Genomic DNA, 27,111 nt, shown 5'->3' on the forward strand with positions numbered 1-27,111 from the left:
GGCAGGGGCAGGGGCAGGGAGAGGGCGGCCCGGGCCGTGCTGAGGAGCGGGCGGTCGCCTCAGGGGAGCGGCGGCCCCTCGTCCTTCCCCGCAGGTTTCTGGTTCTTGGACTTGGGGGTCCCTCCGCTGCCCTCCCTCAGCCTTGAGGTGCTTGAGAAGGGGTTTTTTGTCGTGTTTCCCCCAAATTTACCCCGAGGACCAGGCGCTTTGCCCACTCCCCAGTGGCCTGGCACTAACAAAAGGCCGACGGGGGGTGAGGACGCCTGAGGAGGCTTCCCAGCATCACCAGGAGGACCACGGGGGAGCAGGGCCTTTCCCTGGTTGGGGGTTCGCCCCAGGCTGCCCCCCACGTTCATCCCTAGCAGAGGGTTGACTCCAGTTTAGGGCTGAAAACAAACAGATTTTCCTCTTCCCTCTCCCTCCCGCCACCCCAGGCATGGGTTTAGGCAGCTGCTTTCTCCGCTAACAGTGGGGTGCACGTCTGGGCATCGAAGCCCCACGCTGCCCTCGTCTCTGCTCTCCTCCACAAAGGACCTCCTCAGCCTGGCCTTCCTCGTGGCGCTTGTTTCACGGCAGCGCCGAAACCCCTCTGCCAGTCCCCTTCTCCTTCCCGAGGCCCGGCCTGGGAGAATTGCCCCCGTTATTGTGGCAGGGGAGGCAGAAATCCCAGCTTCGCAGGGCGCCGGCTGTGCCCCTGCCTTCACGGGTCACTGCGTGCATTGTGCCTCGGCACTCCCATTTCCCCGAGGGGAACCCGGCTGGATTTCTTTGCTACTAAAAGGGAATATTCTCTGCTAAAGGAAGAGGGTTTTGGGTTGTGTTTCCCACCCCCACACCCCAGACTCCATGGCTGGCATGAAGCCATCTCACATGAGCTGTCTTAAACACGGAGAAGACCAGACACCGCAGCTTTACTGCAGATAACCCAGGTTTGAAGAGCAGCAGTGTCTCCCGTTCTGGGGTTGTCTTAATTTTAAAGCTCAAGCATCTCATTTCCACTTTGTTTTTACTTTCACACACATCTGCTGCCTGTTCTGTTTACCCTTTACCTGTAGGCTAAGTCAGAGAGAAGCTTCAGGCACAGCAAGCCGGGTCAAGCTAAACAGATGTGAAGTCCTTCATTTAGGACTGACCTGGACAGACTCCTCCATCAACATGTGTACACAAGCCTTGGCTGCTCGTGGTTCTCCCTGCCCCCGGCAGCTGTGTTTGTACAGCAGCTAAGACGAGGGCATCTGGGGCTGGGAGGAGGGCTGCTCACCCCTCCCCAGGACAAACGCACACCAGTACTGTTGCCCGGTCTGCCCCGAGGACTCCTTTACTCCAGGAGATCCCCGCAGAGATAAAGGATTGCGTGGTGCGAGTTGGCCTGGCAGACGTGGTCGCTAGTATTGATTGGTATCTCTGCTGCAAGACAGCGCACAGAATGGTCATTAGGGGATTAACCTGCCATTCCTCTTACTGTCCCATTTTCTATATACAACATGATTACACAAAGAGCGTCATAGAAAGCCTCAATCCATACACAGGGTAAGCAGATTCCTTCCTATGTGGGGCTAACTGCATTCAATGCCTCTGAAAAACCTGACGATAGAGATGCCTCTCATGCACACCGCCTGTTACTCCCTTCTTCCCCTTCACAGATTTCCATCCTTTTTACCGTCTTGCCCCAAAATAAATGCGTTATCCCGCTTGAAGGGAATGACCTAACTGACTTGGATCAAGTATTTTGTAATGACGTGCAGCATTTGCCTGTGAACTTTCTGTCACGGCAGGATTATGAACAGTACTTGATAATTCTCCACTGGCTTCTGTTCACCGGTTTTCTAATTTGCTTCTCATCTGCGCCTCATTATATGTCCAGATTTCTGTTACTTATCTGCTGCAATATCACATCTTTAGCAAGCTACTGTTTTCCCCCAGATTAGTGTTCTTCCTGATCCCGTAAAAATTATTCTGCATTGCTCATTTTACCTCAGGATACCTTCCCCTCACGCAAAAGTCCTCAAATATCTTGTTTCAACTTTTCTAAGGAAAATTTGGTTTTGTGTCTGCTTCCAACATTGAATCTCTCATACAAACTATCTTGTTTACCCAAATAGGATAAAACAATGACAGGATGAGAAATAGCTTTACACAAATGCCAATTCTTTTGTAAAACATCAAGGCATAATTGCAAATGCTATTGTTTTTTTTCCAGGGCAGTGGTAGAGTCTATTACTGCAGCTTTAGTCAGAGAATAACACGGGCAACCTGAACCAGGGGAGTTGAACGTGGTCATTCATTTCCAGATAATAATCTGACATCCATTCCAGGCACTAAGACATCTGAAGCTACTTAGTATTTCAGTAAGTAGTGTGGTTTGCTGAAGAGAGAAGCCCTTAAGTAAAGGGATCGTGGAAATTTTTTGGTAGAGGACATGCAGTTAATGGCCTCAGAAAAGGTCTGTGAAGAATTTATTTCATTTTCAGCTGCTGTTTCTAGTAGTCTTATAAGCTCAGACAGGGTTGAGCAGAACAGTTTACGACAGCTACTGTGCCCTTCAGTGGTGGGCCAGCCCTTAAGGCATGCCAGGCTGCAATGGAGAGCCTTCGCCCCCCCAAGTTCCTCTATTAAGGGAACTAGACAAGCATGTTTGTGGTCTCTCTTCCCAGACGGCTTTTTTACAGGACCCAGGCTCTAATGAATCTCCAAATTAGGCACAACAATAAGCAACACAGGAGACTGGGCCACCGACACAGTAATTGCAGTTATTCCCAGGTTTCTGGGAAACCCAGCATAGCTCAGAGCTGATCCAGAGCATGACAGAGAGTCAGTGGAGAATTTATTTTAGCCCTTTCAGCTCTTCAGAAAGACCGCCTGGAAATCCGATAGGATGTCAGTCCAGGCCCACCCTTCTTTGCAGGGCTGAAGCATTTTGTTTGTGGCAGCTTTGGCTTGGCAGGGGGGAGAGGGGAAGCAGCTGCTGGGTCTTCGGTTAAACAGAAAAAGCTTTCAGTCATGCTGTCTTAGAGACGGATGTTTCTGTCATTGATACTGGCAAATCTGGAGACAGATATTTTATCCTGGAAAAGTTCCCTGCAGGTTGGGGTTCAAAAGCTGTGGCCCCCCCAAGAAGGGGGCAGGAGGGCAACCCTCACCTACTCGGTTGCATGGCCTCCAGCGTAGGTGCAGAGGCACAGAAATAACTTGGTTAGCCTCAGAGAGGAAGAACTGCAGCTGTATAATCACCGCGTGCCAAGCCACAAATGCCTCAGGGGAAATTCTTGCGGAGAGCACCTGGCTGAACTGGAATATGGTCTATCTTTTCTACGAATGTAAATTCTAGGTCTTATATTCCTCATTACCTAAGGAATCGTACCTGACCCTCTTACCTCCTTTAGGCAGAGCCCTCACCCAAGCCCAGGCAGACCCAGCCTTACAAAGCCTAGACCTATGCACATCTCCTGCTCCGGTGTTTCCAGCCTGCTGTGTTTCTGTGATTCTGCAGCAGAGTGCAAGTTAGAGCGAGCAGCATCTCCCATAACCAGCAGAATGCAAAGGAGTTGTTGTAAAATCCCTTTGATTTCTCTTCTGCAAGGAGGAGGTGGGGAGGATTCTCTCAGCCAGAAGGTAACTCTTGGGATTTGCTGAGGGGTTTGGGAAACTAAAGCTAGGAGCTAATCTAATCTGGAGTCTGTCCCACAGTCCTTAATTTATTATCTGGAAATTTGGAAAATGCAAGTATCTCTAATTAAAAACAAGAACCATTTGTGTGTCATGGTTAATGCAGATTTATTTCTGACAATATAATAAATTCAGCACAGATTGGAACCAGCTGCCCCAGCTCTAAAAGTACCTGAAGTTCCCCCCTCCACGTCACCAGGCCTAGGACTGGGATGCAGTCATGCCATAAGTCTCACTGGCCAAGGGGACAGCTCAGCGTTGTCCTTGCTTACGCAAGAAAATAGATGCTCCTAGGCAAGGACTGGCAAGGGAGCTTGGTCATGGAAAACCTGAGAGCCAAATCAATCTACTTAAAAAGTGATTGATTCCTCCAGTGCAGAGAAGAAGCAGGAACAAGGCTTATGGATATAGGGGAACACATTTTATTAAAAAATAGTCTCTTTGACTAGCATCCTTCAATACATCTTCATTTGGGCTCCTGTCATTCCTGAAAGTCATAGCGCAGAGAGGAATGTATCCTATTCTAACTGGAAGAAAGAGGCACACAAAGGTAGAGACGCTGATCTTCCCCAAACCTCAGCTCTGCACCGCATGCCAAGTCTCTTCGCATCCAGGTAAAACACCCAAAAGCAGTAACCCTGAAGAGGAGCCTGCAGCTTTCCACCACTCCAAATACACAAAGTCTTTTTCATATCCAGGGGTAGGTCAGTACAACAGGCTACTTCACTTCCCTTCGCCCGTTTCCCTTCTGCCCCGTCTCACCTATTTGGATTGTAAGACCTCTGCAGCAGGACTATCGTGCAGGTTACAGCTACACAGATTTTTATTGCTGCCTGGGGAAAAGCTATGTAAATACTGCAGCTTTTGGTCCACATGCCTTCCCTCCAGGCAGTCCATGCGCCTTGTGGAACTACTCAGTGAAGTGGTAAGACACCAGCTTTGATTATTACCCCAGCTATGGGAGGATCTGTATTGCGCTGAGCTCTCCGGACGGACACCAAATAAATCATTGGCATTCTCCTTCCCGACAGTTGTGCAGAGCTCTTCCCCCACAGGCCTTGAGGTGCTTATCACAGAGAAGCATAGAAGGGGTCAGGGAAAGATTTTAGCTGAAAATACCTTACAATAAGAGACCTTTGGTTTCTTTCCTTTGTAAATGTGGAAGCTACATAGTCAGCATTTCCATTTACAGTTTGATAATATACAGTCAGACAAAAATTCTCATAGGAAATAGGTAGAAATGATCATTTGGAAGAAGAGAAAAAGGTATTTTTGAAAACTTGTCTGTTTCTTTTAAATCTCATTTTTCTCTTGAGCAACTCAGCTGCTGGCCACAGCATTTGGTCCCTGTCAGGCAAGGCAACTCCAGCCAGAACATCTAAGTACAGCAAAGAGTTTTGTTGTGTTGTTTTCGAAATAAACTATTGTAATCACTAGAGAATAAAGCATCAGGAAACATGGTGCTTTTTTGCAGCAGAATAGGTTACTTTCAACACGCTCTGGCTATCACCAAGAAGAGGCACTATACATTTCAATGACGCTAAGTTACAACTTAAAAACATTTGCATAAAACCAGCTGCATCTCCTCTGCCCAGAGGATGTTCTGTTGGCAGACGCTATAAAAATGACAAGTTCTCAGGCAGGAATTACGCTACAAAATAAAGAATGCTTTGGCTTTATTATACCATGAAAGAGCATAAAGCCAAAAGACAGTCAACCAAAATAGTGAACAGAGCACATTTAGTGATGAGCAAACCCTGCTGAGTTTTCTTTCTCAGCCATCAATTACGCTTTGCAGACCGGTTCTTTGCAGCAGGACTATCAGCCTCTGCCACAAACCAGCATGTTTTGCTAATTGTAGCACTGATACCACTTCCCTGAGCCCCTACTTTGGCATGGCAGACTTCACACACACGCAAATTATACATTTTCTTCTACTAATGCTGAAACACTCTCAGCATTTTCAGCTGGATTAATCCCTTCCAGTCACTGTCCCGTGTTAAACTCATTGCTGCATTTAACGCTGCTCACAGCTGTATTTCAGTAAACAGCAAATCGGTTCCTGCACAGGCTAGTTTGCCCAAGTCCCTGGGAGCTTTTAGGCCATCAGACACTAAACAGGAAAATATTGCAAGTTAAAAAACCAGCTAAAACACAGAATCCCTTACCTGCTGGGGATTGTGGAGGCACAGTCAGCAGCAGCCTGCTGGAATGACCACACTGGGACCGAAAGAGCTCAGGTTTGCCAAATTTAAAGGCTCAGCCCCAGCAAGGCATGCTGGGAGAGGGAGCAGTCCTCCTCGGAGCGGAGTGGGGTGCATGGGGAGAGGGGACAACAGCAATTGCAGGAGACTCTGGTTCTGAAGCACTCTTGAAATGACCTTTGTGGAGGTTGGAGGGTGAGAAACTTCCATCTGAGCTCATTTAGTCACTAAGAGAAGTTTGTTCGTTGAAATGCAGCTCCAGCAGGTGACAGATGCGTATCCCCAGCTTCCCTGCGGGCAGGCCTCCGCACGGCCAAGCACCGCAGCTCTTCCTCTTCCTCTTCTCTCCTGACCACGCGTCAGACCCAGGCGGGCAGCGCAAGCTGTGATCTGCGGTTCTGTCTGACCCGGGCTGGGAGCGATGCTGTGGGGTCAGGCTGCAGCTGGCGTTACTGTCACACATGTCCAGCTCGACAGCCCTTCTTTACATCATGTCAGGAGATCTTGGAGGCATCCTCCTTCCCGTGCGTACCTCAGTCTTGGAGGGAAATTTGAATTTTGAAATGTGTGAGCCTGGTGTGACCCCACAAGGGCCTGATCCTGCCACAGCTGTCCCAGTGCTGCCCATTTAGAAGGCATCCAGGTGACGTGCTCCCTGGGGCAGCTGCCTTCAGAAGGCCCTTCTCTGCCTGGGGTGGTGAGGAGCCAGGTTCTCCAGCTAACCATGCTCTGTTTCTGTCAGGACAGTAGTGAGGCAGCAGATGAAGCTGGCCCCTGGGATGAAGAAGTCACCAAGTGGTGGGGAGAGTGGAGCTCCTGGTCCACCTGCTCCCGGTCCTGCGGAGGAGGCGTGATGTCCCGGGAGAGGCACTGCTTGCGACAGAGGTGAGTCTTGTCCCACCCTGCGCCCTTGGCCAGGCCTCAAGCACCAGAGGGGAAACGGGGTGACCTCAACCTGCATTTTTGGGCCAAACCTCCCGAGTTTGCGCGGTTGCCCCTTCTCCCTTCTGCAGCCTCTCGGAAGGGAAGGCGGCTGTTGCCTGTGGGGTAGGTGGTGAGCAGGCAGTGGTGGGGAGGGCAGACGAGGGAGAAGCACGCTGCAGCGGGGCAGGCGACAGGCCCCCTAAACATGTCGCTCACTCAGCCTGGCTCATCCGATGGGGAGCAAGGGGTTGGTTCACTTTTGGGGTCTGCGAGAGACTTGAAGATGACAGGGTTGTGTGCTGGAGAAGACTAGCTCCCTTTTCTTTCACAAACCCTCGCTTACCATGGCTGCTCTGACGAATCTAACCCTGATTTGTAGCCAGTTCCTGTGCTAAGAAACTTAACATACTAACATATTCCCAGACACCTTCTGGGGACTTGATTTACTCCTGGCAGCAGCCAGCTCAGCCATGTCTCAGCAATTTCCCCTCTTTATTCCCTGCAGAGCTTGCGAGTCTTTTTCCCACTGTCATTTATCTGACAGCATCTCCATTTGTCCCCTACAGCCACATTTGTCCCCTGCAGCTGCTACAGTCCTGGTATTGGTCGGACAGGGTTTGTGGGAGTGGGGAGAGCTGGGGAACTTCAGCTGCCTGAACTCCTGCTGTCCCCTCCGGGTCACCTTGCCACCAAGCTCTCCTCCTCCTCCTCGGGCACCTCACTAACCTGCTGCTCCAGGCTGTTAATGAGATGTTAATGAGAGCCGGCATCCTGCAGCACAGCAAGCCCGTGAGGCTTCCCATTCCACCCCTTTCCCTTCTGCGTGAATGCACTCCTGAGTGGAGGAAGCTCAGACGAGGGCCCCCAACTGCTCTCCTTCCTGCAGCAGAAAACTTCTTTTATGTGGGCTGGTTGGCAGCACGGCGAGGGTCCAGATGTGCTGCAGTACCTTCCGTCTGAACGTGGCCTCCCTGCTTAACTGGGCTGCCAATATTTCTGCCGCTGCTCCTCCTCCCCAGCACACCGTGGCCATCATGGCAGAGCAGTGGGAAACAGAGGGCGGGAGGGAGCCTGGGGCTGTCCCACACCCCCACAGAGCCTGAGCAGCCCTTCTGCCCTTTGCCTGCTGCCAGAAGAGGGATTTTTCTCTCCATTTGGCATCTGCTCTGTCGTTGACTCCACAGCTGGGGAGGGGAGGCCTTTGCTGTGGTGTTTTCACTCCAGGGTTCAAGTCTGAATTTAAAAAAAAAAAAAAGCCCAACATAAAACCCAGCCAAAAGGTTTCTGCTGCTTTAAGGAGAATGGCTTAAGTGTGAGCCAAGTATGCCCACGAAACGATTTCTGCCTGAGTCTGCTGGCAGCCTCTGCTTCAGCTGAAAGGAATGGCAGTTTTCAAGCCCTTTGGTGCAAATTTAGGCTTTGCCTACATGGTGCAAAACATTGCTCTGCAGTACCTCTAGCCAGTCCAGCTTGAATATGCCTACGGGGTTCTTCATTACGCAGTGCATCCTAAGTTCCCAACACTGTTAAGGCATTGTCTGCTGCTGTTGTTTACACAGACCACATTGCCTTAATCAGTGGTCTCAGCCATTCTCCCTACATCTTCCCAGCTTTCAAGAATTTTTTTGCCTTTGCATCAGTCAAGGACTCCAGTATCCCCTGGATAACTCCTGCTGGCCAGAGCTAAAGCATCGTGTTGGGAAATTGCTGTGGTTTTGGTCCATCATCTGCACCGAGCCTTTCCTGCTAATCTTTTAAGGTGGCCAGTCCCCATGAGAGGTGCCATCTCTCTGCCTACTGCACAGTGAATCCTGAAATCAACTCCCCTGGTCACTGCAAATCCTGGGCACTTCCATGGGAGCGATGGATCATCAAGGTCTATTGTTCTTTTGTCACATCAACCCTTTTGGAGCTCAGAGGTGAAGGGACACAGTGGTGATGACACTGCATTTGCTCCCTGTCTGCTCAACCTGCCCCAAAACAGGAGTAGTCTAAAATCACAGTCCACCTAAAAGCACTGAAAATGTGTTTCAGAGGAGATGTTGGCTCGTCTAGATCCAGAAAGCTTTGCTCGGGTAAAACGCCTGCCTTGCTTCTCCCCATTAAGTCAGGCCTGACTTCTCTGTCATCCTCAATACCTTAGTACTTCACAGACCTCCAGCTCATTTTCTCTCTGCTTTGCAGGCTCCAAATGCCCCAGGGAACAAACAGCACCATGTGTGTTGGTCAAGCCAAGCACTACCAACTGTGCCAGCAGCAGGTGAGAACCACTTCTAGTACTCACTGGTCCTCCCTGGGGGATATGGGCCTCAGGGGGTCACGTTCGGAGCAGCAAGAGCACCGGCACTCAAGGTGCAACTGGTCCATCAGAGGAGTGCAGACAAGGGCTACGATCCACTCCTGGAGTGGTTGACAGTGTGCCTTTGAAGACGTGGGAGATGGGCTCTACTCTCTGGGACTGAGAGGTGGGGGAAAAGGATATAAAACCATATTTGTTGTGGGGTGGGGGGAGGGACAACGTTTTTCCGATATGCTTTTCCCTTCGCTGTAAGTAATTTTTGCAGGACTGTTAAATACAGCTGTCTGAGGGGCCCTGGGCGATGGAGGCCTGGCCTTTCTGCCTGTATTACGGCACCTCAGAGTCCATCACTGGTTCCTTCCAGGGTGGACAGAGCATTTTCATCCTCCAAGGATGCAGCAGGGACAAGCAGCTGTCACAACCATGGCTGTGACATAGGGAGCTTTTGATGACATTTATTCCCTCCGTAGCCCTGCCCAGCCAACACAGCAAGCTTCAAACAGCAGCAGTGCTCCAGTTTCAATGCCAAAGCCTTTGGGAAGCGCTACTACCACTGGATGCCTCTCTATCCAGGTGAGTTTTCATAGCTTCATGCAAAAGATCACCCACAGGACCTTCTCAGACACAGGAGAAGGGGAAGGTCCCAGGGGACAAGGGATGGATGCTCCTGGCTGGTCTGGAAGTGCTTCCCTATGCTCCCTGCTTTGGAGAAATCGTTCCCTGTCTCTTCACAGAACCGCTCTACCCAGCCAGGCCTCCTCTCTCACCACATTGCTCCCGTTTTGGATCCTACATCAGCAAGCACTGGTGGGCAGACAGGACACAGGCTTCTCTGAGTTGTCTTGGCTAACCAGCAGTCATCTTGGCAGAGTGGGTGTTCACGCTCTTTGTGCCTTCTACCATTTTGGCTGCCTCTGTCACCCAGCATGCTTCCCACTGGGTTGGTGGTGGGTTGTTCTGAGCAGGATGCCCATCAGTTTCCTGCACAGGCGAGACAAATTGCTTCACGTGGGTTGCCAGGTGGCCCTTGAGGCCCAGCTTCAGCTCACCTGAGATATTACCCTCTTTCTGGACCCACTTGTTTTTCTCTTTCCATTAGCTGCCAAGGGGACATAGAACATCTGCATCTCTAGCTTCAGTTACTCAGCTGGATGGGGTGTAGCTGGCCACAGCCCCGCACAGTCGGTACCTCTCTTACAGGTCTTGCTTGCTCTTGTGTATTTATGTGTGGGCTGGGATCTGCTGATACAGATTCCCATATCTGGCACAGGGGATGGCACTGCAAAGGGGAGAGGGTATGGCAAGGAAGAGGGTTTGTCAGCAAGAAGCATTTCTGCTAGGCGTGGTCCCCAGCTGCAGCCTCATACCATGACCCCTTTACTACTACAAAACCTGTAGCCTTGGGGTCTCATCTCAAGCAGCAAGAACAGCCAAGGTGTCATCAAACCATCAGTATGGATAAGAGGAAAGTCCCCTTCTTCGCTGCCCGTCTCTGAGCACCTTGATCTGCCTGGTGACTTTCTGCCTCTGTCCCTTCAGATGACTACACCAGTATCTCCAACAAGCCGTGCGACCTCCAATGCACCACCCAGAGTGGAGAGAGGCAGCTGATGGCCCGGGCACAGGATGGTACCTCCTGCAAGGACAGGACCTATCAAGGGGTCTGCATCAATGGGAAGTGTGAGGTGAGGCTCTGGGAGGAAGCAGTACAGAAATCGGGAGTGTAAGTGCATGGCTGGACCTCCTGGTCATCGCAAGGCCAGGGGTCCCAGCAGGGAATTGAAACTGAGGCCTGGCGTGGAGTAATGACATTCACTCTTGAACGCCTATGGGCTAGAGGAGAGCAGAGAGGTTCACACAAAAGGAATTATATACATCCACATGTTCCCACTGAGTGACAGCACTTTCTTCCCAGCACAGAGAAGACTAGAATTGCAGGTTTGTTTACACAGTCATAGAATTTAAAAAAAAAAAAAAAAAATCTTCCATTTGATTTTTCACCTCATAGGGCAAGGATGAGGGGTGGTTGTATATAGTGTTACAGAGAGGTGCCTTACAACCTCAGAAAGGCCTGCAGTTGATGCAGCATCTCCTGGAGGGTGGTGATGTATGTCATTATTTCAGTGAGAAGGATTGGCCTAAATACAGAGGCAGAAGGAACCAAAACAGCTTACCCAAGTCTTACTCCATTCACCTACACGCACAAGCCCTTGCCCCAGGTTCAGGGGCACAACGTAGATGGTCACCAGTTACACACATGAATTTCTGTGGCTGTTGGATTCATTCATTACTCCACTCCAAACTAACCTACAGTCCCCCCAGAACCTCACCAAAAGAGCATGGTAGCATTTCCTTGAAAAGACCCTGACCTGTGGAGATAAGCTGGCCCCAGGAAACCCTCTCTTGTTTTATTCTTTGCAGCCAGTTGGGTGCGATGGGAGCCTGTACTCACCCCGGACGATGGACAGATGCAGGGTGTGTGGAGGGGACGGCAGCACTTGCCACCGTGTCTCGGGCAGCTTCCGAAAGGCAATCTCACAGATAGGTACTCCCTGCTACCACAGTCCGGAGACTTCACCTGCTACTTCTTACCACCAGCTGGCATGAAGGGTGACTGGCTTGAATGCGAGTAGGAGTTTCCCAGCTGCTTGGTGGAAAGAGCTGAAGAGTGCCACCCCTGCTTAAATGCCTGTATTTTGTCCTTTTCACTTAATCATCAGAGGAAATTGGTTTGATGTGCTGTATATTAGGCTGGTAAGGTTTCCCTTCACCTCTTTACAATAGGAAGCAGCTGGGGATCTATTTGTTCCCATTGATTTTGGCATCTTGCCCACCTCAGATAACATGAAGAGATCAATGAATCTTCTTTTATTTGTGCTATGTGTTCATTTGAAACTTAAGCTCCTATGATGAGGGTCACAGCGTTTGTTCCAGCCTGCATTTATTCTCCTGCTTTCCCCAGTCCTATGGCTGGCACAGCTGAGGGACATCCCTCTGAAACTGGGCTGAGATTCATCCCTTGCAACCTCATGGCCCATTCCTCCACCCACAGAAGGAATCGACTGTGGTATGCTCATTAGTAATTAATTAACTGTGGTCTGAGGATGCTTTGGAACATCACGTTGTTGTTTCACTAGTCTGCCTCGCTCTCTACAGACTAGAAAAGCACTCAGGCCCCTTTCCAGAGCAGGGGTAATGGTGCTAACCCCTCTAGCAGTACAGACACAGTTTTGGCCTCCCATTCCAGTCCTTATAAAATCTTACAGAATGGTCAAGACCTGCATTTCTAGAGGAAAGGCAAGCTGCCAAACCACGTAATTTAAGAGCCTTCTTATTTCTTCTCTCTTTAAAGGTCAATTTTTGTGATACTCTTGAGACAAATTCTGTTGAGTCAGGAGCTGAGGGCACCTATGGTCTTTTCCATCCTCTGTTCAGCATCAGCTGATCACTAGTAAGCTTTTTCTGTGCTCTTGCCAGAAAGAGTGTGAGAGCACATTCGTTCACACACGTAAAGCCAGGGTTATACTTGTGCAGTTCCTTCCTGACTCCAAACCCAGCAGTGCTCAGACTGAGCTTTAGAGACCTGTAATGATGACCTGTAACGGGACTTCAGAGGGGACCTGGGATTAGAGCTCACAGACCGGTGCAACGTGCATTTACGTCCTTAGCGTCCTGCCCCTGAAGGGCAGTGCTGCCCTCCTACATTCACGCTTACCCCACGAGCTACTTTTCCTACCTAGACCTTTTTATTCTGTCCTTGGGGTTTCCTCACGCTCTGCTCCGTTCCTCAGGTTACGTGTTCATCACCAACATCCCTGCCGGTGCCACGGACATCCTCATCATTGAGCGCAGGAAAACGGAAAACATCCTAGGTAAGCAGAGGAGCCGGATGGACATGGAGGTCCCTGTTCAGCTGCCTGTGAGGTGGGAGGAGGGCTCTGTGCACTCCCGTCTGTGCCGTGAGAGAGCTATCTCTGAGCATTTCCTCCTCTGAAGAGCACAGGGGCACTTCATCTCTCCATAAACCAAGGCTACCACATCTCCAGCAGCAGGAGGGACATTTGGAAACCAAGCTCGCTGTGGGCAGACCCTGTTGTGAAGACATTTGTGCTCTTGTTGGAGAGGGAAATGAAAGCAGCAGGCATTGAACACCGCTGATCTGACCTGATGCGGAAGATGAATGCTGGAGGGCCTGCGGTTCTTTTTCTGTTGGGCTTTTCTCGGTCGTGAGCTGTTTGCTCTCCTCAGTGCCAGTGCAGCCCCGGTGTTCTGCACGGAGTATCACATTTGTCCCTTTTCTCTCTCTTTGAAGCACTCGCAGATGAATCCGGGCATTTCTTCTTCAACGGCAACTCCGCCATTGACAACCCCCAGAACTTCAGGGTAGCTGGCACGATCTTCAAGTACCGGCGGCCCTCGAGCCTGAACTCAGATGGGCTGGAGTATATCATAGCTCACGGGCCCACTAACCAGTCTCTTAACGCCATGGTATGTGAGGAGCTAGTTTTAGGCTTTCCTGTCTTGCCGGTCCCAAAATTGTGAGCCTCCCTCAGACAACGGGAATATTAACCTGGTTCCCAAGCCAAACCTGAGTGTGTAGGTGGCTGAGGAAGCCAGATACTTTCTTGGGGGGGGGGGGGTTCCTTTTGCATTTATGAGGATACTATCTTCTCTTAACATCCATCACAAAATGGATGTGGCTAGAAGAGGTCTCTGGGAAATACATGTCCTTAAAATAAAAGTGGCTTTGTTTTCTTTCCCTGTTTCCTCCAGTACTATAACTTTAATGGGAAAATGCCACACATAACTTATGACTACACTGTACCACGGACACCACCTCTCCGAACTGCAACCCCTGCTGTAGACAGACCTCTCTATCGTCACCGACCAGAGACCAGCCAGAACCATCCCATTCCAGCCAACTCCAGAGCTGCCCAGGACTTCAATGCCACATGGCTCTCCCTGTCACCAGATGACACCAGTGAACAGCTTCCTCTAAGAGAAGGGCATGAAGATTTAGGCTTTGGTCACCCGCACTTCATCCAGACCAACTCCACCAGTCAGACGCGGGACTGGGGCTGGGAACAAGGTGAAGAGAAGGAGAAATATGACTTCCAGATAAGACAGGTCTACCATGCAAACACAGCAGGAGAGGAAGAGGAGGAGGAAGCAGCAGCAATTGGTGGAGAAACAGAGTTGGGTTGGTTGCTTTGTTTTTCCTTCTTTCCCATTTTATTCTTTGAAAGCGGACATCCCATATTGGTCGTCTTGGAATCTAAGGTGGCTTTACCATCAGGGCAGACAGGAGGGAGAGATGATTAATAGCAGGGTAGAGACTCTCAGGGAAGAGCAAGGGCCAGAAGCTCCGTAAGGGAAGGGGAGCTGGGAGAGGGTGGCCACGATACAGATCAAGCAGTGCCCTCTCAGGCAGGGCAGTCCCATGGCATCTGAGATGGCCAGCAGGGCAGTGACAGCAACAGGTCCTAGCAACTGTCCAGTGATCAGGTGAAAGCAAGGTGACAAGTCAAATCTGAGGTCAATCTGGGACAGCCAAACAACAATTCGGGGACAAAGTACGCCTGCAGCATTGCTCAGGGCAGGTCTGAAGGCTCAGGCCAGGTCCGAAGGCCCAGGCGTGAGCTTAAATGGAGCTCCTGAGCAATGGGCAGAGTGTGTGTGAGGTTGGTCAGGGCAATTAAGGCCTGTTGGTGCACCCTGGTGGCAATTTACGATTTTGAAGCCAAATACTCAATGTTTTTTGCCTTTTTAGGTACCACATGCTGAAGTATAAGCCATCCAAGATAATTAAAGCATCCCTGTATTTTTCCTCCAGCTCTCAGGTTCAATCAGATTTCCATCAGCACAGCTGTACCCTACAGCGTGAGGAGATCCGAGCTCTCGGAGAACAGCCGCATAGCATCCTCCAGGCTTCGTCTCTTCAGGCGACTGTGTCACCGAGACCCGCACAACACTGCCTTCTGTAGGGAGCTGCAGCACCTGGCAGCCAGGCTGGCCCCGAGGAACTCCACAGCAGGACTATGGACCGAGACGGCTGCCCGGTGGCCACAGGGCCTCCACAAAGCGCCGGCCCGTAAGAACTCACTGGAGGACTTGAAGGTGGAGGCATTTGCTGGGAGTCAGGGGGAAGCAGCCAACTACAGCATGATGGCATCTCTGGAGAGCCCTCTGCTAGGTGCCACCCCAACCGCGGACATCAGCCAGGCAGAGCCTCTGCAAGCCCCTGGCACTGAAAGGTGGCACTTGATTTCCTGGGCAAAACAGGAGCATGGTTAGCTGGGGAGGGAGGGTCAAGTCAATCCTCTGGTAGTCTCACTGCTGTCCTCGATGTCCCCATTCTCCAATGTCTATCCATGCAGCTGCTGTAGATGCTTGACCAATGGTGTGTCCTCCAAAGACTGATTGGCACAACTAGCCTGACACAGGGCTCCCAGAATGTATTTCGCTCCCACCCCTGCCTCCAAGGGATCCATTTAAATGGGTTCTGAAGAACCTGGGGGGCCAACAGTAAAGTGATTTACCAGCACACATTTACCAGCACATCATGCCCCTTCTGTCCCATTCTTCTGGGCACGCATGCCTCTGTAACTTCAATAAACATTTGGCAGGAAAACGAGGGCCAACTTTTAAACATTTCTGACAGGCCGTGTGTGAACTCTCCCACCACATTATATAATAAGAGGGACCTTGCTTGAGCTCCCCTTTCCAACCTAGCGTCATACCTCTCGAGGTGATAGCGTGAACTGAGGCTGAGGGCACCCGCATGTTCGAAAAACCATTATAGACAAATCTCACTATGAATGGTGCCTCCATGGATGTTGATCCATGGCTTTTCACAGCCGTGCTAGCTGAATTCGGGAGGTGGATCAAGGCTTTACTCATCAGTGGTCCATCTTGCCCAAGGTGGGGGAGATGGAGAGTGGAAACACTGGGTTTCTTCCCATCTTCAAAGACAGTGAGGAGGAAATTCACAAAATTTTATGTTTGCAGCCATTTTTCATCTTTAGCTCACGCCACCTCCTTTTTCCACAGCAATGAGTTTGATGTGGGCTCTGTGGGCCATGACGACATTAGCTTGGCTGACATGTATCGGTGGAAAGTCTCAGCTTATGCCCCCTGCAGCTCCACGTGCACTTCAGGTAGGTTTGGCTTCAGGTGACTGATCATGTGAGGTCCTGTTTGGCTGTTGATAGAGAGAATACCGGTATTTTTTAAAATGGCAGGTAGAGTTTGAGATGCAGGGAGCACTCCAGTAATTTAATCATGGTGGGAGGAGGCTTTTGGATCTGATGGAGCCTGACCAAGAGAGGGTCTTGATTGCCCAGCAGGTATCAGCACCTCCTATGCGATGTGTGTCCGGTACGACGGAGTGGAAGTGGATGAAACATACTGTGATGCCCTAACCCGACCAGAACCTACTCATGAATTTTGCACAGGGAGAGATTGCCAGCCTAGGTGAGTGGAAGTGACATCAGCTGTCCGTGGGGACAACGTATCTTTGTAAGGATCATTTTCTGCTCTAAGTATACAGCCATTTCTGGGCTGGAAGATACGCTTCAACAGCTAAGCCCTTGTATCGCCTTGTAAGCAAAAAGAATGACAGATTTTGCTGCCTAAGTTGCCTGCTAAAGGCAAAGCTGGCTTTCAAGACCGACACAGACATATATGTGATGAGCAGATTCGTAGCAGCAGCTACTGGGTGAGGGAGTCCCAGGCGTGCGGGCACTCCCCAGCCACCCCGTGTCCCTTGTCCCCCTTACCTGGGTTTTCCTTTGTGCTTTCTCTCCTGGGCACTGCTCGTGGAGGTGGGAGACCAGCCGGTGGAGCGAATGCTCCAGAACCTGTGGTGAGGGCTATCAGTACCGCACTGTGCGCTGCTGGAAGATGCTGGCTCCAGGCTTTGACAGCTCCGTTTATGATGACCTCTGTGAGTCAGCTGGGCTGGCCAGACCCATGGAGAGGAAAGCCTGCAAGAACAAGGCCTGTGGGCCCCAGTGGGAGCTCTCCGAGTGGTCCGAGGTAGGGAGCAGGGGAGCTTTGCTCCCAGAGGTAAGCAGCCGGGGCTGGGCTGGGGCCTGGAGGAAGGTGGCTGGCATGTGTTGGGTGCTGAGGAAGCCCCTGGCCGACTGCATCCTGGGGAAGCAAGGACTGCCTTTACCCACCGCTCCCCTGTTCTGGCACTGCCCAGCGAACAAAGGCCATTGCAAAACATTTTTTCTACCGTCACTTCTCAAGCAGGATGTTGACCAAGTGAAAGCCCTGTCAGCAAGAGGCTTTGCCTCCCTCTTTCCAAGGATTTAACTAAGGGCAGATGGGGAAACAGCATGGAGACATAGAGGAGCTAAAACCCAGTCAAAATCCCTTTGATGATTGACTTCCCACAGCCTGCTTGGGACTGGGACAGTGGAGCTGCCCAGTGACTTTGAATAGCAGTCCAGGCCTCAGCATCTTGGAGTGTTGGAGCTCTAGGACCCAAAGTAATTAAGCAGCAGAGATAGAGACGGAGTCACCTTTTTCTGTCCCTTGCCCTCTCCCCTAGTGCAGCAGGAGGAAGACGGGAGAAGGCATAGCTGCCTCCCTCGCCTTTGCTCATCCCCCTTGTTCTCTGCTTCTGAGCCGCGGGGCTGACTCTGTATGGCCATTGCAGTGCTCGGCCCGGTGTGGCACGCAGGGCACGATGAAGCGGGAGGTGCGCTGCTCGGTGGAAGCACCCCTCTGCGACGAGTCCCGGAAACCCAGCAGCGAGAAGGCGTGCACAGGCCCACCCTGCGACCGCCGCTGGACCGCTTCGGATTGGGGCCCGGTGAGTCCGGAGGGTCTGCTTCTCCTTGAACCCGACGCCAGGGGTGCAGGGCTGATGGGAGGGAGCAGGTAGGCAGTCATACTGCTGCTCTCTTTCGGCTTTCTTCTGGCAGAGGTTAAGCTAAAGAAACTAGAATAATCTGTATTTTTGCCTCTCCGCGCTGTAAATTTTCATCGGCTGTGAGGTGAGCGCCATTCGATAATCTGGGAAGCTCACGACACCTGGAGAATGGAAGCCCCTGACTAGATGTACCTCTAAAGACCCTTGGGATCCAGTGCCACAGTCCCAGTGGCAGGGCTAGGCTCTGGACTCAGGCCTCCTGGCACCACCGACCCTGACCCCTCCACCTTCCTGCTTTCTGATGTGTCTAAATGCCCTTTATTCCTCCAAGTGCTCAGGTTCGTGTGGTGAGGGACGCATGAGCCGCTTCATCGCATGTCGCAACCTGGAGGGCAAAGTGATCTCCGACTCGCAGTGTGACCCAGCCACCAAGCCCCTGGCCGTCCATCCCTGTGGAGACAAGAACTGCCCTGCACACTGGGTGGAGCAGGAGTGGGACCAGGTAAAGCCAAGCCCACCACCGTGTCCTCAGCCCTTCTTCCCACCCCATATCCCACAGGAGATGGTGGGAGCCTGGCTCCCTTGGCAGAGCAAGGTTATATGGTGCAACCTCCAACCGAGGAGCTGTACCCTCATCCTAGCTCCTTCCAGAGAGAGGGAAGGAGCAATAAATACCCCAGCTTGTTCCCCACCATACCCTAAAGGCCACCCCAAAGTTTGTGGCATTTGCTGCCTTCCCAGAGACCTCCATTGGAGGGCAGCAGTGTCCTAATGAAACCGTCCTCTCCCACCTCTGGCTCCCAGCTGGCAGTTGCAGACACCTCAGCAGAGCTCTTTGTCCAGAACTCCACTCAGCCCCCCAAGATTTTGGTCCCACTACTAAAGAGAAAGCCCCAACAAAACCAACTTCATCTCTGATAAATAATAGCCAGAGGTAAGCCTGAACCACAGCCCAGATCCCTGCCCTGGAAGTCACATCCAGGCCATGACTCTGTACTTGCCTCAGGACTTGTAGTCCAGTGAATGTGGTCCAGGTGCCCCGTTCTACCAAGCACTCGGTCTCTGCCAGTCTGCTTACTCCCCCTCTGTTGCTCGAGGCCTAGGGGCTCTGGGCTTACTGCTACAAGCTGGTCCAAGGCCCAGAGAACCCAGAAGGAAAACATTGAGTCAGTTGTGGGGTTTGGGTTTTGTCTTTAAAGTCTTGAGCAAAATAGGGATTCACAAAGCACTAAGGAAGAATATTTCTAGGAAACCAGAGAAGCAGCCAAGCCCTCTCCTTCTAGCCGTAGCTAAATCTCTGTTCTCATTTTGCTACCTTTTATAGCTGTTGACTACATTCAGCTGGATCTCCCTCCAGCACTGGTAACGAGCACAAACTGGTTAAACCTAGGGAGCTATGGCAGTACCGTAACCCTGTCCTGCTCTGGCCTACGGTGTGGGTCACACACAGTGCCACAGTGCAGTTTTTCAGCTGTGTCCACCTGAACTCTGAAAGACCAGCTGAGCTCCCCACCTTTGCGTGTGCCAGCTTCTTTGCCTTTTCTGTGTTCTCTCGGCTGATCGGTTCGCAGTTTGCAGGATGACTAAGGGCGGACGCAAGCCAGCTGTGCTGGCCCTGCCGTGGTGAAGAAGGGCACAAAGCAGTAAAATCTCAAACTGGCAACTGCCTCCATGGGCATCAGGGAGCAGAGCTGAGCTAGAATCAGATCCTGCCTCCTGCTGCTTCTCTTGGTGGTGTCCTGAGAGACTGAGAGCTCCCAGCTAAGCCCGCACAGCTTTGGGCTCAGCAGTACTCGTCCGTGCAAAGCACCTGCAGTGCACCACTTTGGGCCCCTTGGGCCCACGCAAAGCTTGTCAGTACTCCAAGATGTAGGTTGCTACATGAATAGGCTACACGGTTTTTGAAAACATAGATAGACATAAAATAAGACAGAAACAGCCTCTTACAGTCTTACCTTGGCTGCTCCAGGTCCCTGTGGTAGCTGCTCTCAAGGCCAGCCAAGGTGAATTCGGCATCCCCAGTGCTGGTTAAACGCTAGTTACCAGCTCCTGTCCTCGCTCCCTAAGAAATTCAGCTCCTTTGCAGACACCCATTGCTCCCTGATCTGGGCAGCAGTACCTCTGTTAGACTGGTGTTAGCACACGCATTAAGCACCTTGCTTCTGAGCAGGATGCCATCTTAATTGAAGCTCTACAGCTGACGAGCATCATTTGTTACCTGGCTGTTGTGTTCTCTTTCCCAGTGTGATGCCAGCTGTGGGCGAGGGATGAAGACCCGGGTTGTCTTGTGCGCGGGCCTGGAGAACGGTGTGTACAGGGAGTACCCCGAGAAGCGCTGTGAGACCTCTCAGAAACCTGAGGAGCAAGCTGCCTGTTTCAAGAGGCCATGTTCAACGTGGTTCACTACCTCCTGGTCTCAGGTAGGGCTCAGGGTGGTGGGGAAGAGGGAGAGGAGACCTCATAACCCTGGTTGGTGGAGCATGACCTGCACTGAGGATTTCTAGCAGTCTGTTCTGCCGAGGGCTCTGTTAGGTCTGGATGGGACCGTGAGCTCTGCTCTTCTGCAGACCAGGCAGCAGGCGGAGGGACTGGCACATGGGAGCTGGGGAAAACCTTAGAACATGTGGATTATTGCCTCAAGCAAGAGCATGGACTGCACTGCAGGCCATACAGCCATGTCTCCTCCTCTGCCAGGAGACAATGTTCTGTCTTTCCCTTCTTTCCCTTGATTTTAACTGGTGAGCGTTCAGGGAACGGGAGGAGGGGGGAAGCTGCGCCTGGCTTGCAGCAGCCATTTTCTCCATCTTCTACCACAGCATCAACACTCAAACCAAAAGCAATTCTGAGTTGCATTAAAGAGATGAAAACACACTCCCTTGCTCTGCCCCAACCCTGGCTCAGGGAGGCTCTCCTCCAGCAACAAAAGGGGAGCATAACTTTGAGATCAGTGTGGGATTTCACCCAAACCTCCTCAAGAACGGTCTCCAAAGCAGGGACCGGGAGGCCTCACTGGAAGAAAGAACTTGGAAACTACAGAAAAATAAAAAAATGCCTCTCACGATCCCTTTCCTCTCTCTCGATCCCGACAGTGCAGCAAGACGTGTGGTGCTGGTGTGCGACTGCGTGAGGTGAAGTGTTACCAGGGGGAAGCGCTGGCTCAGGGCTGTGACCCCACTTCCAAACCAGAAGCCAGGCAGACCTGCCAACTCCAGCCGTGCCCCACAGAGGCACCAGGTAAGTCTGGCAGGGCAGGGAGGGAGAGGAGCCCTTGGGAGCCCTTTCCTCTGTCCAGCTCTCTGCTGAGGAAGCACATCTAGCTCCTTTTTAACCCCTTCTGTGGATGCTTCTGCTCCCCAGAAGAAGACTGTGAAGACAAAGCGACGGCCAACTGCGTGCTGGTGCTGAAGGTGAAGCTGTGCTCTCACTGGTACTACAGGAAGGCTTGCTGCCGGTCGTGTCGGCTCAAGTCACCCTGACTGCTCTCAGGCCGTACTTCCCTTCCAAGTTCAGGGGCAAGATCCCCCTCGAGCCAGACTTTACCACTTGAAGCCACCCCACTTGGTTTGGCTGTGGAGCCAGTCCCTGTAGACCAGCCTGCTCAGTGAGGAAGGATTCCTAGGACTTAGTCATCACCGTTCCCTCTCCACCAAGAGGACTTTACACAAGACAAACCATCAGTTCCTAGAAAGCTACTGAGAAGTGAGTTGGGAAAGCCCGTCCCTGCTGTCATCATCTCTGAAGAGCTCTAGTTGGAGGCGGTGGGGCGCGGAGGCCAGCCCGCAGCAGGGCGCAGACAACAGCAGCCGTCTCTCTGGTCTGTCCTGCAGATTCTTCTAACTACAAGGGCAATTTCCAAAACACACTGAAAAATTCTGTGTCACAATAAAGAGCTAAACTGTAAAACTGTGGTTTTGGGATGCATGTACCTAGGCCAGAGGCAAGGGAAGAAGAGGGACACAAGAGGAAGGAAAGCAGGAGTAGGGTGGGGAGGAAAAATCCTTGCGCCAGTACAGCTTCCAGGCAGCACCGGATAAACCCCATTTTGTGTTGCCTGCCAAAGGACAGAAACCACTCCTGTTTTGTATTTCAAAGTCCTCATTTATTTCTGACATTGTATTTGGACCCTTAGCTGAGCAACAAAGACAGAATAATAACAGGAGGAACCTGAAGTGGAAAAAATCTGGGATCCCTGCCCCTACCCTGTCCTGTTCCTCCGCTATCCCCAAAACCTTAAAACCCACAGTTGCATCTCCCACGTTTCCAGCCCTTTCAGACTCACCCGTTTCTCTGTGGCCGTGCCAGGCCCAGGGTGTTGCGTTGGCCGTGAGGATAACCCTCATCTTGGCCATCCAGCTACTCTGGAACTGCCTTGCCAGCCTTGGCACCTCGTTAGCAGGCGACAGGTCACGCTTAATTTGCATGTGATGAAGATGATGTGGTCGCCTTCCTTTCACCACAGAAGCAAAAGCCCCCTGTGTTATTCCCACCCTCCGGAGGTCGTGGCCCGGCACCGTTGGGGTGGGAAGCCTTGCTGTGTGCCAAGAGGTAGAATTGGATGCCAGGAGCCGCTGTGCCCGCACGCTGGCCCTGCGCCCTTCGAGGGGACAGCATCGCAGGGCCATCGGGCAGCAGCCCGCAGGTCACGCCGGGATATATTAACTTCTCGTAGGTCCCAGCAGGACGGAGTCCTAGCTGAGCAGATGCTCTAGTGGGAAAGGATGGGATTTACTGAGTTAGCCAAGATTTTTTTCCCGTTACAGACTGTATTTTCAGGGAGGAGCACTGGCTGGATGGGAAGCCGCAGGAGCTACGGACTATCGGCCGGTGGGATCCAGAGCGCTTCGCTGCTGCTAACTTTCATCTGCCTGCCTGCCTGCCCTTAATGTGCGAGGGCGTTCAAAGACCTGCTATCACTATTTGGAGAATGGAAGGAGACTCTCTAAAAGAGATGCAGCTAGACCGAGTCTCAGGATAATGGAAACGCAATGTCTTTCTGGGCCAGAGGTGGGGGAGATGGTGCACAATGTGTGCTCAAAAGACTGTAAAACGTGGGCTGGGGCAAGGTGTTTGGTTACAAGGACCGTCGCCACACGTGGTGTTCATCTGGCTCCTTTTCTTTGGGTAGTTTGAGCAGAGGTGCCAAGGCATGAGCAGGTCCAAAGCGTAAATTAGCCTTTTGCCTGATAACGTAGACATCCGCGGCTCACGTGGCGAGCACCTCCACGCTGAGACCTACTTTTTCTGTGCGTGAACGGGGAGGTTAAGTCCAAATCCTGTGAGGAGCAGGATGATTTCTAAATTGCGGTGGTGAAAAAAACCAAAAAACCACTCACGTTGCTGAGCAGTTGTAGCCTATATTGCAAAGGCATGGCAAGCGTTTCCTGCCATTGCCTCCAACAGCATCCGCATGGCTGCGGGATCGTTGCTGTCCGGGTCCCTCCTCCCTGCCGTGAATGGGAAGCGCTCAGCCGAGCGGTCCTGCACCGGTTGCTATGGAAGTGCCCGTGAATGATGGAGATGTCCTTTTAGTAATTTTTCACCTAATTTGATTTATGGAGGAAGAATGAACTTTCCCACATTCATTTTTGCAGAAAGGCAGAGTCACTGGCTGTCATTACCAGCCTCAGGGCTGGTGAACCCAGGTTCAGGTCTTGCACCCTCTTCTTCCAAAAGCAAAAGAGGGGGGACCCCAATCACCTCAACATCGCTCTCCCGTGGGAGGTCGTGGGCCCCGCAAAGGAGAAGGTGTGACCCGGTGGTCTCTGCTGTTGCTGTCGAAAGCAAAATCCTACAGCCAACAGTCCGGAGCTGTCAGGATGGGCTGGGTAGGGCTTCGAAAGCTGAAGGTGACCAAAACTGCAGTTATTTAGAGATGCAATTCTTCCCGTAAGTAAAATCTTGCCATTTTTATGGGTCCAAGTTAAAATCCCTCCTAAGAAAGCTTGTGAAGAGTAGAAGAGGTGGGGGCTTCGGCTGCAGAAGAATCAGCCTGTGCCCGTTTGTGTGGGCGAGTGGTTTTGCGAGCAACTTTGCCTCCCCCGGCGGTGATCTAAATTCATGTCTTGAACTTCTTCAGCACGCGCAAAGACGGAAGCGGGTGGGGGACGGTGTCCTATCTTACACTCGAACACAAAAGCTAACTGCTAGCGGCAACTAACGCAGTACGAGGGGCGCAGGACGATCCGGATCTTCCTTTCTTTGCTTTCCCGTCGCCGAGGAGCGCTGCCATTCCCAGCTCAGCGGTGGGATTTGCCAGAGGCGGCAGCTCGCGGGCGGTCGGAGGCCTCGCTCGGGGAGCCAGGGGAGCCTGGGGTAATTAAATTAGGTTGTACTGTACATAGCCCTCGTTAGACAAGTCCCTTCAGGAGATAGAGTAGAATAATAATGACACTTATGATGGGTTCGGAGGTGGCCGGTTTAACGTCGCCCTTCGAGGTCTCTCTTCTCTTCTCGCCCGTAAAGCTTAGCCGTGCCGGGCGGTTCAGCAGGAGGACTGTGCTGGTCTCGGGCTGGGCTTACGGGGTCCTCTCTGCTTGACCCCCCCCCAAAGACAAGTGAAAAGCCCCTTCCCTCCAGCGGGCGCCGGCTGGGGACACCCTGTGCTAGTGACAAGGGTGACTACACCTCCGTGCTGATAGCCCGCGGGTTCGGGAAGCTCTCGCGGAGGAGGCCGTGGCGGCTCACCGGGTAGCTCTGCAGGGTGGCCATGTTGATGGGCGGCCCCATCTCCTTGTAGCAGGCGGGGGTGTAGGCCACCCTCTCGCCCCCGTTGCGCACCATGTCGGCAGTCCGGATGTAAAAGGGGGAGCCGTAGGGGGTGCAGGTCGGGCAGTAGTTGTGAGCCCCGGGCTGGTTGAGCTCGCTGGGGGGGGGCGCGGGGCTGCCCTGGCCATCCACCATGCGGGAGTTGCAGGCGTTGCACGTGCCGAGGTGCGAGTGCGTGGGAAGGTCGGACTCTTCCTCTTCCTCCTCCTCCTCCTCCTCTTCCTCATCGGAGTCATCTTTCTTGCAGCAATAGTACTGCGCGAAAGGGAAGGGGTTACCTTAGGGGGAGCGAGGCAGCCAGCACGCAGATTCGGCTTCACAGCCAGCCCTGCCGCATCCCCCTGCCAGAGAAACCCTCCGCCAGCCTCTCCCTGCTCCGCTCCGTCGGTGCCTGGGTCCTGCAAGGCAGCAGAAGCAGGACAAAACCCGGCCGGGACCCGAGCGTGCAGCGAGGTTTGCAAGGGGAAGGTATTTTACTGAGCCAGTTGGAAACTCCTCCAAGCAACCGCCGTGCTTTTCATCACACGCCGTGCATGGCACAGACTTCACATTAACTTTTAAAGAGCAGGAGGTTGTAGCTAGCTGTTGTTGAAAGCCTCCTCGTTTAATTTACAGGGGGAAAAAACAAAAACAAAAGTCTCCATCTGGCATTGCAAACCCAGCCAAGCCTGCACCTAAATTAGCAAACGCTGCAGATCCTCAAAAGCCCCAGGGGAGTCCCCCCGCGCTGGGAGGAGGAAAGGACGTAACTGCAGCACCTGGGGGAAAAGGGGGTTTCAACTCCCTGCCCATCGCGGGCAAGAAAACCCCCACCGAGACCCCTCCTGCAGCAGCAGTCCGGCCCGAGGAGCAGCGACGCTGCTGAGGTTCGTGGCAAGATGGGGGACAGCCACGGCGCTCACCTGTAGCCTACAGTAGCAGAGCACGGCAATGATGCACAGTAGGATCACCGTCGCTAGGATTCCCCCGGTGATAACAACAGTTCCCGCTGTCATCCGACCGATTCTCCATCAAACTCTGAAAGGCAGGGCCACAGGGACACGCGTCACCCCGGGACGTGAAGGTCACCTACCATGGCTTCGTCATCACATCACAGACGTGACACCCATGAAGCATCCCAAAACGTCGCATCCCTGTTTCTCCCTCCCCACCCGCAGAACTATCACCCAGTGTCATTCTTCTCCTCTTAGCGAGAGGACGCCTGAGATGCAGCGTCATGTCCCCTCACTGCCATCGCTGCCTCTGGCTTGGGGTCCACCCGCCGAGCCTCCCCCCCTTGCTGAGCCAAAAGGGCTGATTTCCACCCTCCCAGCAGAAAACACAGCTTCTGCTTCAAAACGCAGAAGCGAACCTGGGTTTCCACTGGGAAAAGCCAAAGGGGAGCCTTTGAACTCTGCAACTCCGGCATCTGAGCCCAAAAAATGCACCCTGGGTGCTGACGGGTCTAACACGGGCTTGGCATGAGCCAAGCAGCCCCCACCGCCCTCCCCGTGCCACGGGACCTGGGGGCTACTTACGTTCAGTGACGGAGGCGTTGGACCTGGAAGGAGCAGAGGGAGAGGTTAGCCGTGACCCGCCAGCACCCCTCCCGCGCACTTCCCTGCTTCCCGAGAATTTGCCTTGATTTGGGACCTGCGGGAAGCCCTGCTCCACGTCCCGCATCCCACAGGAACGGGGCTCCGCACGTGCCTGTGCCCCCGGGAGCCTCCGTGGTGCAAAAAAGCAGTTTGGGTCCTGCAGATGATGATGATAATTCTTATTATTATTATTATCATCATCATCATCATCATCATCTTTAATTTGGAGGAGGGAAAGGTATTATTATTATTATTATTATTATTATTATTATTATTATTATTATTATTATTATTATTTTCCTTAATTTGGAGGAGGGAAAGGAGGCATTTCCCAAGCTCAGAGAAATACTCGGCAGGACAAGGCTGTGCTATCAGCGGCTCGTGAATCACACAGCTTCGCCGGGCGAGGGCCTGGCTTAGTCAGCACTTGGTCTTTCCCTCTTTAAAATTAATTATGGAGGAAGCGGATGCATCCATCTCGCAAGCGGAAAATGTTTTACGTGCCGCTGGGAAAGGGGCTCTCCCCTCCATCCCCTCTGGGGCAGGCGAGCCCCAGCGTGCCCCCGCCACCCCGCTGGCACCTACCCGGAAAAGGACAGGCAGGGCGTCGCGGTCACGCCGGCCCCGGGGCGGCCGGCCGGGACAGGCAGCACTGCATGGCCACGGGGAGACGCCGGCGGCCCTGGGAGGGAGGACAAGGAGAAAAACCCACCACCGTCAGCTCGTCCCCCCTGCCCAAGGGGGCTGCCCAGTGTCCCCATCCCCGCTGATGCCACCTCTGTCCCCGCGGCGGGG

The 27,111-nt window shown here is 52.6% G+C and overlaps 2 protein-coding genes across 2 annotated transcripts; one reads left to right on the top strand and one right to left on the bottom strand.

Moving 5' to 3' along the window:
• Positions 1–4,561: 4,561 nt before the first annotated feature.
• LOC142085220 (ADAMTS-like protein 2) lies at positions 4,562–21,873 on the top strand. The gene is made up of 18 exons (XM_075157010.1): positions 4,562–4,591; positions 6,613–6,755; positions 8,979–9,054; positions 9,564–9,666; positions 10,612–10,778; positions 11,515–11,638; positions 12,885–12,965; positions 13,406–13,581; positions 13,867–14,293; positions 14,927–15,347; positions 16,144–16,250; positions 16,440–16,566; positions 16,917–17,130; positions 17,759–17,914; positions 18,306–18,476; positions 20,218–20,394; positions 21,064–21,208; positions 21,332–21,873. Exons 1-18 carry the CDS (start codon positions 4,562–4,564, stop codon positions 21,448–21,450), a joined length of 2,964 nt encoding a protein of 987 aa, XP_075013111.1. The 3' UTR covers positions 21,451–21,873.
• A 2,719-nt stretch (positions 21,874–24,592) lies between these two features.
• Positions 24,593–25,734, bottom strand: LOC142085289 (protein FAM163A-like). The gene is made up of 2 exons (XM_075157073.1): positions 25,642–25,734; positions 24,593–24,994 (listed from the first exon to the last, which is right to left on the bottom strand). The coding sequence occupies exons 1-2, from the start codon at positions 25,732–25,734 to the stop codon at positions 24,593–24,595; spliced, it is 495 nt and encodes a 164-aa protein (XP_075013174.1).
• Between the last annotated feature and the right edge of the window lie 1,377 nt (positions 25,735–27,111).

Source organism: Calonectris borealis, chromosome 8 (assembly GCF_964195595.1).
Source record: "Calonectris borealis chromosome 8, bCalBor7.hap1.2, whole genome shotgun sequence".
Classification (NCBI taxonomy): Eukaryota; Metazoa; Chordata; class Aves; order Procellariiformes; family Procellariidae; genus Calonectris; species Calonectris borealis.

Coding starts and splice junctions, on each gene's coding strand:
- LOC142085220 (XM_075157010.1), top strand. CDS start 4,562: ATGCGCCTTGTGGAACTACTCAGTGAAGTG. Junction 17,131..17,758: donor AGCTCTCCGAGTGGTCCGAG/GTAGGGAGCAGG, acceptor TGGCCATTGCAG/TGCTCGGCCCGGTGTGGCAC. Junction 17,915..18,305: donor CCGCTTCGGATTGGGGCCCG/GTGAGTCCGGAG, acceptor TATTCCTCCAAG/TGCTCAGGTTCGTGTGGTGA.
- LOC142085289 (XM_075157073.1), bottom strand. CDS start 25,734: ATGACAGCGGGAACTGTTGTTATCACCGGGGGAATCCTAGCGACGGTG. Junction 24,995..25,641: donor TCTGCTACTGTAGGCTACAG/GTGAGCGCCGTG, acceptor CCTTTCGCGCAG/TACTATTGCTGCAAGAAAGA.